General features: G+C 62.0%; 5 protein-coding genes across 7 annotated transcripts; 2 read left to right on the forward strand and 3 right to left on the reverse strand.

Moving 5' to 3' along the window:
* Positions 1 to 382: 382 nt before the first annotated feature.
* On the reverse strand, positions 383 to 5193 carry LOC128074975 (folate receptor alpha-like). Of its 2 annotated transcripts, none has more exons than XM_052671382.1 (5): positions 5071 to 5193; positions 4686 to 4897; positions 3033 to 3221; positions 804 to 939; positions 383 to 723 (listed from the first exon to the last, which is right to left on the reverse strand). In XM_052671382.1, exons 2-5 carry the CDS (start codon positions 4812 to 4814, stop codon positions 437 to 439), a joined length of 741 nt encoding a protein of 246 aa, XP_052527342.1. In that variant the 5' UTR covers positions 4815 to 4897; positions 5071 to 5193; the 3' UTR covers positions 383 to 436. The 2 variants fall into 2 exon arrangements, with proteins under 2 accessions (XP_052527342.1, XP_052527343.1); XM_052671383.1 differs by having other exon boundaries at positions 4686 to 4900; positions 5071 to 5172.
* Positions 5194 to 5686: 493 nt separating this feature from the next.
* ANAPC15 (anaphase promoting complex subunit 15) lies at positions 5687 to 7462 on the forward strand. Its single transcript, XM_052671388.1, has 4 exons — positions 5687 to 5860; positions 6567 to 6626; positions 6845 to 6982; positions 7167 to 7462. The coding sequence occupies exons 1-4, from the start codon at positions 5741 to 5743 to the stop codon at positions 7212 to 7214; spliced, it is 366 nt and encodes a 121-aa protein (XP_052527348.1). The 5' UTR covers positions 5687 to 5740; the 3' UTR covers positions 7215 to 7462.
* A 389-nt stretch (positions 7463 to 7851) lies between these two features.
* On the reverse strand, positions 7852 to 11623 carry LOC128074981 (transmembrane O-methyltransferase homolog). Its single transcript, XM_052671389.1, is given in 3 exon segments — positions 7852 to 8220; positions 8223 to 8456; positions 9606 to 11623. Coding segments are annotated over 3 exon segments (843 nt in total). The 5' UTR covers positions 9868 to 11623; the 3' UTR covers positions 7852 to 7873.
* A 121-nt stretch (positions 11624 to 11744) lies between these two features.
* On the forward strand, positions 11745 to 15687 carry LAMTOR1 (late endosomal/lysosomal adaptor, MAPK and MTOR activator 1). The gene is made up of 5 exons (XM_052671386.1): positions 11745 to 11884; positions 13764 to 13909; positions 14793 to 14870; positions 14962 to 15088; positions 15173 to 15687. Exons 1-5 carry the CDS (start codon positions 11843 to 11845, stop codon positions 15263 to 15265), a joined length of 486 nt encoding a protein of 161 aa, XP_052527346.1. The 5' UTR covers positions 11745 to 11842; the 3' UTR covers positions 15266 to 15687.
* LRRC51 (leucine rich repeat containing 51) lies at positions 15623 to 17470 on the reverse strand. Of its 2 annotated transcripts, XM_052671384.1 has the most exons (6): positions 17355 to 17470; positions 16958 to 17054; positions 16711 to 16877; positions 16460 to 16608; positions 16230 to 16365; positions 15623 to 15739 (listed from the first exon to the last, which is right to left on the reverse strand). In XM_052671384.1, exons 1-5 carry the CDS (start codon positions 17454 to 17456, stop codon positions 16233 to 16235), a joined length of 648 nt encoding a protein of 215 aa, XP_052527344.1. In that variant the 5' UTR covers positions 17457 to 17470; the 3' UTR covers positions 15623 to 15739; positions 16230 to 16232. The 2 variants fall into 2 exon arrangements, with proteins under 2 accessions (XP_052527344.1, XP_052527345.1); XM_052671385.1 differs by lacking the exon at positions 17355 to 17470 and having other exon boundaries at positions 16958 to 17094.
* Between the last annotated feature and the right edge of the window lie 78 nt (positions 17471 to 17548).

A 17548-nucleotide genomic window follows, 5' to 3' on the forward strand; every position in this document is an offset into this window, starting at 1 on the left:
TGGTGACCCATTGGGGTGTGGGATGTGACCCACGGAGACCCATAGGGCTGTAGGATGTGCCCCATGGTGACCTATAGGGGGTGACCCATTGGGCTGTAGGATGTGACCCATGGAGACCCATAGGGCTGTAGGATGTGCCCCATGGTGACCCATTGGGGTGTGGGATGTGACCCACGGAGACCCATAGGGCTGTAGGATGTGCCCCATGGTGACCTATAGGGGGTGACCCTTGGGTCCCCACAGCTGTGTAATCCCACAGGGCCACAGGCCGCAGCGACGGGGCCACGATGTTCCCAAGCTCACGTGGGCTGTGAGCCCCTCACTGCTGACTGGGAGGCCCAAGAAGCCCCCACCGCACCAAGCAGGCACCCCCAGACCCCCACAGAGCCCCAGCTTTTATTCCCCGTATCACAGCAGCACCGGGACCCCCTGACCCTCATCCCCACGGCGCGACCCCCAGCAGGGCGATGGCCAGGAGAGCCAGCAGGACGAAGGGCGCGGGTCGGGGCTTGGCAACGGAGCCCAGGGCGTAGAACCTCGCCACGGCTTCGTTGGGGTTGCCTTCGACGGGGTCGAACCACATCTGGATGCATCGCCCGCTGCCCCGCCGCTCCGTGGTGTATTTGTAGGAATGGGACCAAACCTTCTCGCAGAGGTCGGCCGGAGTCGGGAAGACGTACTTGAACTTCTGGCACATGGCGCCGTGCGGGCATTGGTTGGTGCCTGCAATGGGGGGGGGGGGTGCAGGAGGGTGGGTTTTTGGGGTTTGGGGGGGCAGATGGGATCGGGGCTTTTTTGGGTACCTGTGGTCCAATTCCAGCCCTTGTGCCAGTTGACTTTGCAGGTGGCCGAATCCTGGCAGTCCTCCCACCACTGCTCGCAGTCCTCGCGGCACAGCGGCACGTTTAGGATGCGCTCGCGGCGCCAGCTCGAATCCGTCTGCAAGGTGCGGGGAGATGTGGGGTGGAACGGCCCCCAAAAATGGCCTGCAGACGGGGCGGCCAGCCTGCGACCCGACCCCGAAACCAAGGCGCCAAACCTGCCCCTAAAATCCATCATCCCAAACACCAAAATCCAACCCCGAAGCCGAGCTGCCCATGGAACGGCTCCGAATCTCATCCTCAAAACCCACATCCCGCAAACTCGCCCCAAATCCCACCCAAAGTCCCCTCCCTAAAGCCCCTTCACCCCAAAGCCCTTCCCCAAACCCACGCCTTCCAAACCCCAACCCAAATCCCACCCCAAAGGTTATTCAGCCCAAATCCCACTCCCCAAAGCCCGCTCACCGCATCCTCAATCCCAAAGCCCACCTACCCAAATCCCACAACCCAAAGCCCCCCCAAATGCCACCCCTTCACCCACCCAACCCAAATCCCACCTCCCAAATCCCACCCTTCAATCCTATTGACCCCAAAACTCCTTCACCCCAAACCCAGTCCCCATAGCCCTCGCCATAGAGCACCCACCCCCGAAATCCCACTCCCCAAAGCCCCCTCACCCCATTCTCATCCCCAAAGCCCACCTACCCAAATCCCACTCCCCAAATCCCACCCCAAAACCCATTTAACCCTAAACCTGCTCCTCAAACCACCCTTCAACTCTCCTCACCCCGAAGCTCACCCCAAATCCCACCCAAAGCCCCCTCCCTAAAGCCCCTTCACCCCAAAGCCCTTCCCCAAACCCACGCCTTCCAAACCCCATCCCAAATCCCACCCCAAAGGTTATTCGACCCAAATCCCACTCCCCAAAGCCCCCTCACCGCATCCTCAATCCCAAAGCCCACCTACCCAAAGCCCACAACCCAAAGCCCCCCCAAATGCCACCCCTTCACCCACCCAACCCAAATCCCACCTCCCAAATCCCACCCTTCAATCCTATTGACCCCAAAACTCCTTCACCCCAAACCCAGTCCCCATAGCCCTCGCCATAGAGCACCCACCCCCCAAATCCCACTCCCCAAAGCTCCATCACCCCATTCTCATCCCCAAAGCCCACCTACCCAAATCCCACTCCCCAAATCCCACCCCAAAACCCATTTAACCCTAAACCTGCTCCTCAAACCACCCTTCAACTCTCCTCACCCCAAAGCTCACCCCAAATCCCACCCAAAACCCCCTCCCTAAAGCCGCTTCACCCCAAAGCCCTTATCCAAACCCACATGTTCCAAACCCCATCCCAAATCCCACCCCAAAGGTTATTCAGCCCAAATCCCACTCCCCAAAGCCCCCTCACCGCATCCCCTACCCCAAAGCCCACCTACCCAAATCCCACAACCCAAAGCCCCCCCAAATCCCCCCCCTTCACCCACACATCCCAAATCCCACCTCCCAAATCCCACCCTTCAATCCTATTGACCCCAAACTCCGCTCCCCCCATCTCCCCATCCCCTTAACCCACTCCACAGAGCACCCACTCCCAAATCCCACCTCCCAATGCCCCATCGCTGCATCCTCAACCCCAAAGCCCACCTACCCAAATCCCACACTCCAAATCCCACCCTTCAACCCTTCTCACCCCAAACCTCCCTCATCCCATACCCCAGTCCCCATAGCCCTCGCCATAGAGCACCCACCCCCCAAATCCCACTCCCCAAAGCTCCATCACCCCATTCCCATCCCCAAATCCCACCTACCCAAATCCCACACCCCAAAGCCCCCCCAAATCCCACCCCTTCACCCACCCAACCCAAATCCCACCTCCCAAATCCCACCCTTCAATCCTATTGACCCCAAACTTCACTCCCCCCATATCCCAGTCCCCATAGCCCTCGCCATAGAGCACCTACCTCCCCAAAGCCCCCTCACCCCATTCTCAACCCCAAAGCCCACCTACCCAAATCCCACACCCCAAAGCCCCCCCAAATCCCACCCCTTCACCCACCCATCCCAAATCCCACCTCCCAAATCCCACCCTTCAATCCTACTGACCCCAAACTCCGCTCCCCCCATCTCCCCATCCCCATAACCCACTCCACGGAGCACCCACCCCCCAAATCCCACCCCACGACGCCTCCCCAAGCCCCCTCCCCTCACCTGGTCGATCCACGGCCCCAGGTTTGGGGAGCACTCATACAGACACGTGTCCTGGATGAAATGCCTCTTGCAGCGCTGCGCCATGGCGCCGCAGTGATCCCAGTTAAAGCCGTACAGGTAGGACTGGTCCCGATGCGCCTCCACGCTGGTGTTCTCCGTGCAGCAAGCGTTGTCCTTCCATAGGACGCACTGAAGGGGATTTTGGGGGGGGGGGTGGCACCCAAGGGTGCTGATGGATGGGGTGTGGGGACAGCATAGGGCGGTGGCATCACGGGGTGATGGCATCATGGGGTGACGGCACCCGAAGGTGGCACAGAAGGGATATGAGGACGCTATAGGGTGGTGGAACCCAAGGATGGCATGGAGGGGACATGGGGACACTATGAGGTGGTGGCACCATGGGGTGGTGGCACCCAAGGGTGGTAGGGGAGGGATATGAGGACGCTATGGGGTGGTGGAACCCAAGGATGGCAGGGAGGGACACTGTGAGCTGGTGGCAGCCAAGGATGGCATGGAAAGGGTGTGGGGACATCATGGGGTTCTGGCAACCAAGGGTGGTATGGAGAGGGTGTGAGGACCTCATGGGGTGGTGGCACCCAGGGGTGGCATAGAAGGAATCTGAGGACACCATGGGGTGATGGCATCATGGGGTGACGGCACCCGAAGGTGGCACAGAAGGGATATGAGGACGCTATGGGGTGGTGGAACCCAAGGGTGGCATGGAGGGGGTGAAGGGGCACCAGGGGTTGATGGTACCCAGAGGTGGTGGCACCCAGGAGTGGCTTGGAGGGGGTGTGGGGACATCGTAGGGTGATGGCATCATGGGGTGATGGCACCCAAGGGTGGCATGGAGGGAACATGGGGATATTATGAGTTGATGGCGGCCAGGGGTGGCACGGAGGGGGTGCAGGGACATCATGGGGTGCTGGCAACCAAGGGTGTGAGGACATCATGGGGTGGTGGCACCCAGGGGTGGCATAGAAGGAATCTGGGGACACCATGGAGTGGTGGCATCATGGGGTGATGGCACCCGAAGGTGGCACAGAAGGGATATGAGGACGCTATGGGGTGGTGGAACCCAAGGATGGCATGGAGGGGGTGTGAGGAAATCATAGGGTGGTGGCATCATGGGATGATGGCACCCAGAGTGGCATGGAGGGGACGTGGGGACACCATGGGGTGGTGGCATGGAAGGGATGAGGGGACACTGTGAGTTGGTGGCAGCCAGGGGTGGCATGGAGAGAGCGCAGGGACATCATGGGGTGGTGGCACCCAACAGTGGCATAGAGGGGACACCACGGGGTGGTGGCATCGTGGGGTGATGGCACCCAAAGGTGACATGATGGGGGTGTGGGGGCACTATGGGTTGGTGGCACCCAAGGGTGGCATGGAAGGGGGTGCAGGGACACCACGGGGTGGTGGCATGGAAGGGATGAGGGGACACTATGAGTTGGTGGCACCCAAGGGTGGCATGGAGGGAATATGGCGACACTATGAGGTGGTGGCACCCAAGGGTGGCATGGAAGGGGGTACAGGGACACCATGGGGTGATGGTACCCAGAGATGGTGGCACCCAAGGGTGGCACGGAGGGGAGGAGGGGGACGCCATGAGGTGGTGGCACCCAGGGGTGTCCCCACGGGGCCGCAGCTCACCTGCCCGTAGAGCAGCCCTTCGGGACCCGGCTCGGATTTGTGATGCTGGGCATCCATGCAGATGTTGAGCAGCGATTCCTGCGCCGAAGCCAGAGGCAGCAGCACCAGCACGGCCCAAAGGGACGCCATGGGGAGACGGGGTGGCACCGAGGGCGGGTGGTGACCCCAAGGATTGGGTTGGCACCGACGTCCCCGTTGCCACGTGCTCAGAACTGCTGGGGACAAAGTTCCCCCTGGGTGACGGTGGCTGGTGACAACGGGTGACCGGGGACAAATGGGGGGTGAGTGGGGACAAGTGGGGTGCGTGGGGGATAAGTGGGGATGGGGACATCGGGACAAATGGGGACAAATGGGGACGAGTGGGGACAGGGACAGTAGCGCTCACCGGTGGCTCTCAGTGGCTTTCTCCTGGTGGCTCCCAGTGGTGCCTCTGTGCAACCCTTGCCCGTGGGTCACAGATCGGTGCTGGCACGTGGGGCACAACGTGTCCTCCCCCCCCCTTACCGTGTCCTCCCCCCCTGTAACCCATCACCCCAAACCCCCAAATAACCCAATCCTCGAAGGGGTGGGGGGACCAAATACACTGTGGGGGGGCAAAGACCCAGCGATGGGAGCCCAGATGGGTGGGTGGGCAGATATCCCTAGGGATGAGGTACCTCTGGGGGTCCCAAATGCTCCTGGAGGGACAATTGCCCCCCAGTAGGGACACAGATGGCCTGGGGGGGCTGGGGGGGGGGGACAGATACCCCTGGGGGGGGGAGGCAGACATCCCGGAGGTCTGGGGTGCCCGTGGCTCTCGGCGCACTCAGCTGTCAATCAACGCCTGGCCACACCTCCTCCTAGTCCACGCCCCAATCACAGCACCGTGTCGAGCAATTGGGCGTGGTCTCAAATAGCCCGCCCCTCCCACCCTTGTGCTCCGCCTCACTCTTTCCTTGTTCTGCGCATGTGCAGTTCCGGGCAGCAGCACACCCCCCCCTCCCCTTGGCAGTAGTACTTCCGGTATCAGATTGTACTTCCGGGTCGGCCGCTTCGCGCGGTGACTGCTGGGGGCCATGTCTACCCTGTTCCCTTCGCTGCTGCCTCGCCTGACCGAACCGCTGTGGTTCAACCTGGACCGGCCGTGCGTGGACGAGACCGAACTGCAGCAGCAGGAGCAGCAGCACCAGGCTTGGGTGCGGCCGGGGGAAGGGAGACCGGGGGTCGGTGTGAGGCCCGGTGTGGGCCCAGCAGGCCTCAGCCCCTCCGTTCAGCAAACTCCGTCAGCACGGGCAGTTCTGTGCTGCGAGGGCGGCGCGGGGCTGGCGCTGCTGCTCTGGAGGTGCCCGGCTGGGGCAGGCTGAGCCGGTGGTGTTGCCCAGCCCATGGCGGGGGGTGGGTCTGGGTTTTAAGGTTCCTCCCAAATCCACCCGCGCTGCGATTCTGCGATCTCGGGTTGTTCCTTCTGACCTCCCCGGGCTGCGCTGCGCTGCTCCGTGGATGTGCTGTGAGCTGAGGCCCACGGGAATCGTGGCAGCCAGCGTGCGTTTGATTACAGTGAACGGGGGATGGAATCGTCTGATAGAAATTGAAGGAAACCAGGCAATTAAAAACTCTCAGGCAGCTGGGAGAAGCTCAGAGCCCCCCCCTCCCCTGGGGGCAGAGCTGTGTTAATTGAGAGCTGTGCTAATTGAGCTGTGCCACCTCCCCCAAGCAAAGAGTTCCTTGTAAACGATGTCGGCTCATGGCTTGGGGGCACGCCTGGCCACCCCTCATCTCCATTTCCCTGTGGGGTTGTGTCCTCTGTGCCCTGTCCCCAAGGGGCTGCAGCCCTATGTGACAATGCCCCCCTGTCACGCTCCTCCCTGTCCCCATTGACCCCCCCTTCACCTTTCTCCCCAGCTCCAGAGCATCGCCGAGAAGGACAACAACCTGGTGCCCATTGGGAAGCCGGCCTCAGAGGTGGGTGACCACACTGTGGGACATCTGTCACCCAACCTGGCGCTGTCCCCAGGCGAAGGAGTGGGAGAAGGAAGGGTGTTTTGAGGCTGCTTGTGGCTGTGTGGGGTTGGGGGCTCGTGGGGCTGCATCCCCTGGCCCTAATGGGGACGGAGGTGGCAGGAAGATTTGCAGGTTGGCTCTGGATGTGGGGACACACGGTGCCTCTGTGACACCCACAGCACTACGATGAGGAGGAGGAAGAGGACGATGAGGATGATGAAGACAGCGAAGAGGATTCAGAGGACGATGAAGACATGCAGGATATGGATGAGATGAACGATTACAACGAGTCTCCTGATGATGGGGAGATCAATGAGGTCAGGGGAGTGTTGGGGTGGGCTGGGTTACACCCCTGCCTCACATCTAATCCCAGAACCACAGTTTGGGGAGGGGGGGAAGGGACCCCAAAACCCACCCAGCTCCTTTGTAGACACCACACCATCACAGCTGAGCCAAATGGGGTTCCTGCGGGGCAGAAATCTCCGACGTTTTCCTTTCCAGGTGGATATGGAAGGGGCAGAGCAGGACCAGGACCAGTGGATGATCTGATCCCGGCAGAACCGGAGCCAGATTTAGCGTGAGATGGGAATTGAGCCCCCAGCCCTCTGCTCTGGGCTGTCCTGGAGCTGAAGGGGGGTTGCTCTGGTGGCCACCACACCTCACGGTGGGCACAGCACGAAGCTGCCCAGCAGGAACCAGGAACGCTGGGCAGTGCCAGTGGGCGCATGGCACACCTGGGAGCGGTGCGGGGACACGAGAGGAACGGAGCATCTTTTCTAATAAACGCCTGTTTTTTTAGGAAATCAGCCTCCAAATCTGAATGGCTTCGTGTGGCACGGGGTCGTGGTTGTGCCTCACAAGGCTTTGAGCGCAGCTCACCGAGCTCTGACTGCAGCCCACACTGAATGGCCAGGGTTGGAAGGGACCTCAAGGATCACGAAGCTCCTGCTGCAGGCAGGGCCGCCAACCTCCCCATTTCACAGCAGCCCAGGCTGCCCAGGGCCCCATCCAACCTGGCCTTGAACACCTCCAGGGATGGACGGGGCATCACAGCCTCTCTGGGCAGCTGTTCCAGCACCTCACTGCTCTCTCTCTAAATCCCCCCCCCAACGCCACAAAACACAGCACTTTTCTTTTGGGGTCAACGTTTATGGCTGAGCGTCAGCACAGCAAACGGGAGGCTGTGATTTCCAGCAGGCAGCTCCAGCTCAGCGGGCCCCGGTGTAGCAGAGCTCAGCAACGCCATCGGGGATGGCACGGCAGTACTCCAGGCTGGCACGGTGCACCCTGCAGCGATACTTCCCGCACGTCTTGGCGTACTGCAGGAAGTGTGGGGCTCCTGGAAAGACCACGTTATCAGCCAGCACCGTTGCCCTATCGGCCAGCAACCCGTGCTCCTCCAACAGCTGCAGATCCCTCAGGTAGCAACGCTTCCAGTGATCCATGAAGACGAAATCGATGCTCTGCAGGCTGTGCTGCTCCCTCAGCCTCGGGATCACCTCCTCGGAACGGCCCACGATCAGCTCTACCTGCGTAGAAACACCCTCAGCTCCCCTGCCCTGCCTTGGCACCCCGCCGCCGGCCGGCCGCTCACCGTCTGCTCGTCGAAGCCTGCCAGCCGGATCACCTTCTCGGCCACGGAGGCGTGGTGGGGGTTTGGTTCCACCGTGTAGAGCCGGGCGCCCGGCGGCAGCGCCGCGGCCATCAGCACGGTGCCGTAACCGCAGTAGGTGCCCAACTCCAGCACGGTGCGCGGCGCCCGCTCACACAGCAGCTTCTCCACGATCTTCCCTGCCGAGGTGGAGCTTCCTCAGCGCCCTGCTGGGCTGGGGGGGGTCCCTACAGCCCTTGTGTGCCACCCTGCTGTGGCTGTGCCGTCGGTCTTGTGGCTGTGCCTACGGGGCCTTTGGCTTGCCGTGTGCAGGCCAAGGGTGTCGTGGCTGTGCCAAAGATGCTACAGCCATACCCATGTGCAACCATGGCTCTGACAAAAGTGTCCTCGCCATTTCAGTGGTGCTACAGCTGTGCCAAAAGTGCCTTGGCCATACCAAGGGTGCCATGGCTGTGCCAGAGATGCTACAGCCATACCTATGTGGAACCATGGCTCTGCCAAAAGTGCCTTGGCCATACCAAGGGTGCCATGGCTGTGCCAGAGATGCTGCAGCCATTCCCATGTGCAACCATGGCTCTGACAAAAGTGTCCTCGCCATATCAGTGGTGCCACAGCTGTGCCAAAAGTGCCTTGGCCGTAGCAAGGGTGCCATGGCTGTGCCAAAAGTGCCTTGACCACGCCAGTGGTGCCACAGCTGTGCCAAAAGTGCCCTGGCCATACCAGGAGTGCCGTGGCTTTGGCAGCGGTGTTGCTGCAGGGCAAGGAATGCCGTGGCTGTGCCATCAGTGTTGTGGCTGTGCCAATGGGGCCATCGTCTTGCCAGGAGTGCCACGTGCATGCCGAGGGTGCCATGGCTGTGCCAGAGATGCTGCAGCCGTACCAACATTGCTGTGGCTCTGCCGAAAGCGTCTGGCCATACCAAGGGTGCCATGGCTGTGCCAAAAGCACCCCAGCCGCTCCAATGGTGCTGTGGCTGTGCCAAAAGTGCCCTGGCCACGCCAGTGGTGCCGCAGGTCTGCCAAAAGTGCCTTGGCCATAGCCAGGGTTCCATGGCTGTGCCAGAGATGCTGCAGCTGTACCAACATTGCTGTGGCTCTGCCAAAAGTGCCCTGGCCATACCAATGTTACCCTGGCTCTGCCAAAAGTGCCCTGGCCGTGCCAAGAGTGCCGTGGCTGTGCTAGTGTTGGCCCAGCTGTACCCATGGTGCTGTGGCCGTTCCATGGCCGTGCCACTGCTGAAGTAGCCCTGCTACCGATGCCATCACCAGGCTGGTAGTGCCACAGCCACACCACCAGCCCTGCCGGGAGCCTCAAGCAGCCACGCTCACCTTTGAGGGGTCCCACGCAGCCGAGGTGCTCGCAGTGGTAGCTCCACTGATCGAAGGTGTGCAGGATGTGCCGGGGGTCCCCGGGGATGGCGTGGGTCAGCACGTACTGGAAGGCACGCTGCTCGCGGGGCACCCCGGTGAGGCGGTCCTGCAGCCAGGCCAGCAGCACGGCGCGGTACAGCAGCACCAGGTAGTGCCGGTAACGGATCAGCAGGGTGATGAGGAAGGGGAGGAAGGCCAGAGCGATGGCTGGAGACACCATGGCCAGCCCTGCTGGCTCCTGCGCCCGACAACCACGACACCGAATCCTGCGCCGCGCGCCCTGCCTCCTCTCACCCCAAACTTTGGGAGTCGTAGGAGGGTCTCGGGCTGCTGGTGTGGTTCCCACCTCTGGTTGTGTTCAGTGTGTCCCCAGGTCCCCAGCCGGGCTCTGCTCTGTGCTCAATTATTGATGGTGACACCTCAGGCACAGCCTGAGCCGGCTCCGGTTACTGGGCTGAATGGGGATGTGTTACGGGGTGGGGGTGGGGTGGGGAGTTGGATGGGATGGGGATGGAGTAGAGATAAGGATGGGGATGGGATGGGATGGGGATGGAGTAGAGATAAGGATGGGGATGGGATGGGATGGGGATGGAGTAGAGATAAGGATGGGGATGGGATGGGGATGGAGTAGAGATAAGGATGAGGATGGGATGGGGATGGAGTAGAGATGAGGTAGGGACTGGGATGGGGATTCATGACCCTCGAGGTGCCTTCCAACCCTGGCCATTCTGTGATTCTGTGGATGGGGGAGGGATTCAGATGGGATGGGGATGGAGTAGAAATGGGGTAGAGATAAGAATGGGCATGGGGATGGAGCAGGAATTCGAATGGGATGGAGTAGAGATGGAGTAGAGATGGGGGTGGGATAGAGATAAGGATGGAGTAGAGATAAAGACTGGGATGGAATAGAGATGGTGTAGAAATGGGAATGGGGAAGAGATGAGAATGGGGATGGGAATGGAATAGAGATAGGGTGGAATAGGGATGGAGCAGGGATTTGGATGGGATGGAGATGGAATGGAGATGGCGATGGAGTAGAAATGGGATAGAGATAAGGATGGGAATGAGGTGGGGTGGGGATGGAGCAGGGATTTGGATGGGACGGAGATGGAGTAGAGATGGGGATGGAGTAGAGATAAGGATTGGGATGGAATAGAGATGGTGTAGAGATGGGGATGGGTGGAGATGGAGTAGAGGTGGGGCGGAATAGGGATGGAGATGGAGTAGGGATGGGGATGGAGTAGAGATAAGGATTGGGATGGAGATGGGGTAAAGATTTGGATGGGATGGAGTAGAGATGGGGATGGGGTAGAGAGAAGGATTGGGATGGAATAGAGATGGTGTAGAGATGGGGATGGGGTAGAGGTAAGGATGGAGATGGAGTAGAGATGGGGTAGAGATGAGGATGGGGTAGGGATGGAGCAGGGATTTGGGTGGGGTGGAGATGGAGTAGAGGCAGGGTAGAGACGGATGGGATGGATGGGATGAGATGGATGGGATGGGGTATGGATGGGGACGGAGAAGAGATTTGGATGAGATGGTGTAGAGATGGGGATGGGGTACAGATAAGGACTGGGGTGGGATGGGATGCAGGTGGAGGTGAGGCAGAGATAAGGGTGGGGATGGGATGGGCCTGGAATAGAGATGGAACGGGAGGGGATTCTGGTACGAAGCGCTGGCAGCCCAACGAACAACGCGTTCCACGTGCTTTTATTCCCTCCTAGACCCGCTCAGCCCCTTTCTGGCTGTGCCAACCCCTCCCTCCACGCGTGCATCCCTTCCCACGCAGTCATCCTGCCTTCCCCACGGTTTTCTCTACAACCAGCCAGCCCCGCGTCCCTTCCCAACGCGGATCGCGGTTCCCAAGAGGCGCTCCGTGAGCCCATAGCCGGGGACGGCACCCAGCACCCGGGTAGAGAGCGCTGGGCACTCGTACGCATGCGCCCTGTTCGCGCAAGCCAACCGGAAGGCGGAGCCGCGAGCTGCTCGCTGATTGGTTCGCCCTCACGTGACGGCTCGGCGGAGAGGAAGAGGCTGAGGGCGGTGTTCTGTTCCTATTGGCTCGCCCCCGCCACGTGACGAGGGGAGGAGACCGGAAGAGGAAGTGGCGGTGAGAGGGGTGTGGTCGTCGCTCCTCCTTCACGTGACAGGGGCGGTGCGGCCCCTGCCGGACCCCGTAGCGGCGGCGGCGCGTCATGGGCTGCTGCTACAGCTCCGAGGCTGAGGCCTCTGACCAGGTGGGGTTTGTGAGGCCCTCTGGGGGGGGCCTGTGTGGGGGCTTCTGTGGGTCAGTCGAGGCTCTGTGGGGCCTGTGGGGGGCACCTGTGTGGGATTATGGGATCTGTATAGGGCTATGGGGTGCCTGTGTGGGACTGTGGGGTCTGTTGGGGCCTGTGGGGGGGGGTCTGTGTGGTGGTGTAGGGGGGCTTGTGTGGGACTGTGGGGCCTGTGGAAGCCAATTTGGGGGCCTGTGTCGGACTGCTGGGTCTGTGGGGGCTTGTGTGGGGGTGCAGGGGGCCTATGGGGGGGCCTGTGTGGGACTGTGTAGGCCTATGTGGGTCTGTGGGGGCTTGCTGGGTCTGTTGGAGTCTATGGGAGGGGGCTGAGTGGGTCTGTGGGGGTGTAGGGGGGCATAGGGAGACTTGTGCGGGACTGTGGGGTCTGTGGGGGCATATGGGGGGGCTGTGTGGGTCTGTGGGGGCACATGGAGAGGGCTGTGTGGGACTATGGGGTCTGTGGGGGCACATGGGGGGGCTTGTATGGGACTGTAGGGTCTGTGGGAGTGTATGGGGGTCTGTAGGGGGCCTATGAGGGGGGCTTCGTGGGACTGTAGGGTCTGTGGGGGCCTTCATGGCGGTGTAAGGGGGCTTGCGTGGGACTGTGGGGCTATGGAAGCTTATGGGGGGGGGCTGTGTGGGACTGCTGGGTCTGTGGGGGCTTATGTGGGGGTGTAGGAGGACCTATAGGGGGGCTTCATGGGACTATGGGGGCCTGCAGGGGGTCTATATGGGACTGTGTGGGTCTGTGGGGGCCTATGGGGAAACCTATGTGGTACTATGGTTCTGGGGGACCTATATGGGGATATAGGGGGACTTGTGTGGGGCTATGGGATCTGTGGGGGCATGTGGGGTAAACCTATGTGGGACTATGGGGTCTGTAAGGTGGTGTAGGGGGGACTATGGGGTGCATAGAGGTGTGTGTGTGGGACTGTGAGGGGTGTAGGGTGGCCTCGGTGGGACTATAGGAGCCTGTGGGGGGTATATGACGAGGCCCATGTGGAACTGTGGGGTCTGTGGGGGCCTATGGGGAGTCCTTATGGATCTGTAGGGGCCTACATAGGGTATAGGGGGGCTTGTGTGGGGCTGTGAGGTCCTTGGAGGCCTATGTGGGGTGTAGGGGGGGCTGTGTGGGTCTTATAGGGCCTGTGTGGGTCTGTGGAGGCCTATGGCATGGGAGGGGGGGGCTGTGTGGGTGTTTTGGGGGGATCTATGTGGGGCTGTGGGGTCTGCAGGGGTTAGTGTGGGACTACGGGGTCTGTAGGGGGGTCTGCAGGGGTCAGTGTGGAACTATGGGGCCTGTGGAGGGGGTCTGCAGGGGTCAGTGTGGGACTATGGGGTCTGTGAGGGGGTCTGCAGGGGTCATTGTGGAACTATGGGGTTTGGGGGGGGTCTGCAGGGGTCAGTGTGGGACTATGGGGTCTGTGAGGGGGTCTGCAGGGGTCACTGTGGAACTATGGGATCTGTGGGGGGGTCTGTAGGTCAATGTGGAACTGTGGGGGGGTCAGTAGGGGTCAATGTGGAACTATGGGGTGAATATGGGGACAACGGGGCCTGCGGGAACCTGGAGCATTGCACACAGGTTTGGGTGCCACAAGGTGAGAATTGACATCAAGCTGTTGGAGGGCGCCCAGCGTGGAAGAAGGGGGGGGCTGTGGAGGTGGGGAAGGGTCTGAGGACCCCGAGGAACGTCCTCACGGGGGCTGTAAGGGTAAGCAGGGGTGGGCAGAGGGCTGCTGCGTTTACTGCCCCCCCTCCTGGGGGATCTGGGAAGGAAGCGGGGAAGCAGAGCCGGTTCCTTCTGTCCTCCTCCTCACAATTCTCCCACTGTTTCTCTTAGGAAGAAGAGACAAAGCGGCTGCTGGAGCCGGCAGCCAGCCCTCCCAACAAGGCACTGAATGGAGCGGAGCAGAGCTGTCACAGCCTGCCCTCAGCCCGCACCGACGAGCAGGCCATGCTGTCCTCCATCCTCGCCAAGACGGCCATGTAAGCCCTCGAGCTGCCTGGTCTCTGCGAGAGGTGCTGGGATGTACAAGGGAGCAGTGAAGGGTGGGGAAAACCAGACAGGGGGAATGGAAGCGGGGCTGTTGGGAAGAGGGCTGCGTTGCTCTCAGTGCGTCCTCTGGAAGGAGGATGGAAGAGGCGTTGGCTTCTTTTGAAGTCAGGGATGAGTTGGGGGGGGATGCGAGGAAACGGCTTCGGGTTGGAGATGGGGTAGGGGCTGGAGGTGACGGTGGGGCAGGGGCTGGAGGTGGGGATGGTGGGGCAGGGGCTGGCGGTGGGGATGGTGGGGCAGGGGCTGGCGGTGGGGATGGGGCAGGGCCTGGAGGTGGGGACGGTGGGGCAGGGCTGGAGGTGACAGTGGGGCAGGGCTGGAGGTGACAGTGGGGCAGGGCTGGAGGTGACAGTGGGGCAGGGGCTGGAGGCGGTGGGGATGGGGCAGGGGCTGGCGGTGGTGATGGTGGAGCAGGGGCTGGCGGTGGGGACGGTGGGGCAGGGGCTGGCGGTGGGGGTGGGGCAGGGGCTGGTGGTGATGGTGGGGCAGGGGCTGGCGGTGACGGTGGGGCAGGGGCTGGCGGTGGGGATGGGGCAGGGTTTCTTTGTGGTGCGGAGCCGCCGTCCCTTGGGGGGCGTTCAGGAGCTGCTGGGATGCGGCGCTGAGGGTTCAATGAGGGTGAGTTGGGCTGGCTGAGATTTCGGGGGTCTTTTCCAACCCTGCGAGGTCTGACACAGAGAATCGCGGATGGAAAACGCCTCCGTGATCCTCAGCCACGGGCCGGGGCTGTGCTGCTCCCCGTGCTGATGCACTGCTGCTCGTTGGGGGAAGAAACGTCCCCCCATAGGCAGCGCGGCCCTCGTGTCTCCGCAGCAACATCATCGACGTGTCGGCGGCGGATTCGCAGGGGATGGAGCAGCACGAGTACATGGACAGAGCCCGGCAGTACAGGTGGGTCTGCAGAGCGTTTTGGGAGGCCTGGGTGCTTCTCTGCTGAGCCGCTGGGACTCGTGACAACGCTTCGCCTTCTTCTCACCCCCAGCACTCGCCTGGCCATGCTGAGCAACAGCCTGACGCACTGGAAGAAGCTCCCGCTGCTGCCGTCCCTCACCAACCAACCACACCAGGTGCTGGCCAGCGAGCCGGTCCCTTTTGCAGACCTGCAGCAGGTGAGGAGGAGAAGCAGCCCTCCCCCATCTCAGCCACCCGAGGCTGCTGACCCCCCCCCCCCCTCTCTGCTTTCCCCCCCCCAGGTATCCCGGATAGCTGCCTACGCCTTCAGCGCTCTCTCACAGATCCGCGTGGACGCGAAAGAAGAACTGGTTGTACAGTTTGGCATCCCCTGAGCCCCGCCACCTCGGGGTTTCGTTTCGTTGGCTTCGTTTTGTTTTCCTCCTCTTTTTTTTGGGGTCTTTATTTCCCCCCCATCCCCACAGCACAGAACTTGTACATACGCCCCGTTTCCTATCGCCCACAAGATGATGGCCGTCTCACTAATCCTCTCCCCCCCCAGCGCTGCCCCCTGTGGCTTTTTCCCCCACTGTGTTGCATGGGGGGCAGCAGGGAGGGGGGGGGGCTGCATCCTCATTGCTGGGGGTCTGGTGTTGTCCCCCCCCCACCCTGGGGAGGGCAGGCAGGAGCTGGATGCTCCCGGAGGAAACCTTCCAGCGGCTTCCTCTGCCCCCTCTCCTGGTTTACAATGATTTTCTTTTCGGTTTTGGTTGAATTCTTCTCCTTCTGCCACCACAGATAAACGCATCCAGCCCGCCCCTGCCTCCTCTCCGTTCCACTGGGTCACTGGGCAGCAGTGGGACGCGTGGCTGTGGGTTCATTCATTACCTGCTCTGTTGGCTTCTTTTTTTTTAGGGGGGGGAAGTTTTGTATGGGATTTGCTCTCCCCTGCCTCCCTCCCAAACATCTCCGTGCTCCCAGTTGGTTTCTGGCACCTCCTGCGCCTGCTGCTCTTCCTCCTGCCCAAAGACTGGGGGGTGCTGCCAAAAAACAACCCCCCCCTTGACCCCTCACCGCTGCCTCCAGGGTGTGTGGGAGACGCTGTGGAAGCCGTGCCCTCAGTTTTGGGGTTAACTCCAGCCCAGAAGTGGCTGTGATAGCATGGAGCTGAGCGCGTTGTCCCCCTTCCTCATCCTCCTGCCTTGTCCCCAGCAGCCCAACCCGGGTGGCACAGCGGTGACGCAAAGGCTGTGCCCCAACTGACAGAACCCTGGGGCTGGGTGCCATGGGGTGCCCCCTGGGTGCCTGGGGTGCCCCTGCAGTTGGGTGCCCCCCCCCCCATGTCCCTTTTGCTCCCACCTCTCATTCTGAAGCTCGGTGGGGTCGGGGCCGCCTCTGGGTGCCTCCCCACACAGCCACCTCCCTGCGCTCCTGTGGGGTCACAGCACTGAAATCCAGGGTGCTGAGCTGGGGCAGCATGGCCAGCACGTAATGCCTGGGGGGGGGGGGGGGGAGCTCAGTGGGGCAAAGCAGCCCAGTGACGAGATGGTGGTGGGAGGGGGTTCCATCTGCAGCCCCCTCCCCCTTACCTGTAGCCCCCCTCCTCCTCCATAGGGTTCCCATATAACGTCAGGCGGCGCAGCTGGCTCAGAGCCCCCAGTTTGTCCACCTCCCTCAGGCAGCTGATGGTGTTGCCATGCAGGTAGAGGCTCTGCAGCCCCCCCAGCGTGCTCAGCACCTGGTTTAGGGGTGGATGTAGGGGGGGGAAAATGAGGATCTGGCCTTACAGCCGCCACTGCGGGGCTGTGAGCTTCACCCTCTTCCTCCCTGTCCCGCTCACCTGGTCAATGGTGGTCAGGCAGTTGAAGGACAGGTCGAGCCAACGGAGCTGTGTGGGGTCGGCCAGGAGCTGCTGCAGGGTGAGGTGCAGCCCCTCCAGGCTGCTCAGCCCGGTGTAGGGCAGGCGGAGGGCCAGGGTGGGAGAAGGGCTGCCCTTGGGGCTCAGGTCTGTGGGGCAGGGCTGTGAGAGCCCAAACCCACCCTATGTGGGGTGAGTGGGGGGAGGGGGGAAGGCACCCTATACTCACCCTGCAGGGATTGCAGTGGGAAGAAGGAGAAGTCGAGGGGGGGGACGAGTTCAGGGGGCAGGAGGCGGGTTGGCATCGCTGTGGGGCAGGGGCCGGCCTGGCAATGGGGTGCAGAGATGCTCGCTGAGGGGGTTGTAGGGTCTCACTGCCCCCCCCCCCCCCCCCCGCCCCGTAGGCACCTATAGGGCCTGGCCCCACTGCAGTCCTATAGCAATCGTTACTTCCCCCTCCCCCCCTTCCAAAGCACCCCGCAGCCCCACACATCCCCACACCCTATGGCAGCCCCACGGCCGTCCCCCAGGCCCCACAGCTGCCCCCATGACCCACGGCCACCCGCTCCTCCCCGCAGACCCCAATATCCCCCCACACCCCACCACAGCCCCACAAATCCCCTCACCCCGTTGGATAGGGGTCCCGATGTCCCCAGTTTGTCCTCACACGTGTCCCTTGGCCCTAACACAGCCTCCAGCCCCACACGCGCCCCCATAACCCCACACATACCCTAATATTCCCCCCCCCCCCCCCCCCTCCCCAGAATCCCGCAGCCCGGCCCCACGCGCCGCCGTTGCCCTGGCAACACCCCTGTCCCCC

This window comes from Tympanuchus pallidicinctus, unplaced genomic scaffold, assembly GCF_026119805.1.
Source record: "Tympanuchus pallidicinctus isolate F22 unplaced genomic scaffold, pur_lepc_1.0 scaffold11, whole genome shotgun sequence".
In the NCBI taxonomy this organism is placed as follows: domain Eukaryota; kingdom Metazoa; phylum Chordata; class Aves; order Galliformes; family Phasianidae; genus Tympanuchus; species Tympanuchus pallidicinctus.

Coding starts and splice junctions, on each gene's coding strand:
- LOC128074975 (XM_052671382.1), bottom strand. CDS start 4,814: ATGGCGTCCCTTTGGGCCGTGCTGGTGCTGCTGCCTCTGGCTTCGGCG. Junction 3,222..4,685: donor AAGGGCTGCTCTACGGGCAG/GTGAGCTGCGGC, acceptor AATCCCCTTCAG/TGCGTCCTATGGAAGGACAA. Junction 724..803: donor GGGCTGGAATTGGACCACAG/GTACCCAAAAAA, acceptor CCCCCATTGCAG/GCACCAACCAATGCCCGCAC.
- LRRC51 (XM_052671384.1), bottom strand. CDS start 17,456: ATGTGTGGGGTTATGGGGGCGCGTGTGGGGCTGGAGGCTGTGTTAGGG. Junction 16,878..16,957: donor CCCACTGCAATCCCTGCAGG/GTGAGTATAGGG, acceptor CCTGCCCCACAG/ACCTGAGCCCCAAGGGCAGC. Junction 16,609..16,710: donor GCCTGACCACCATTGACCAG/GTGAGCGGGACA, acceptor CCCCTAAACCAG/GTGCTGAGCACGCTGGGGGG.
- LAMTOR1 (XM_052671386.1), top strand. CDS start 11,843: ATGGGCTGCTGCTACAGCTCCGAGGCTGAGGCCTCTGACCAG. Junction 14,871..14,961: donor GACAGAGCCCGGCAGTACAG/GTGGGTCTGCAG, acceptor TCTCACCCCCAG/CACTCGCCTGGCCATGCTGA. Junction 15,089..15,172: donor CTTTTGCAGACCTGCAGCAG/GTGAGGAGGAGA, acceptor TCCCCCCCCCAG/GTATCCCGGATAGCTGCCTA.
- ANAPC15 (XM_052671388.1), top strand. CDS start 5,741: ATGTCTACCCTGTTCCCTTCGCTGCTGCCTCGCCTGACCGAACCGCTG. Junction 6,627..6,844: donor TTGGGAAGCCGGCCTCAGAG/GTGGGTGACCAC, acceptor TGACACCCACAG/CACTACGATGAGGAGGAGGA. Junction 6,983..7,166: donor ATGATGGGGAGATCAATGAG/GTCAGGGGAGTG, acceptor TTTCCTTTCCAG/GTGGATATGGAAGGGGCAGA.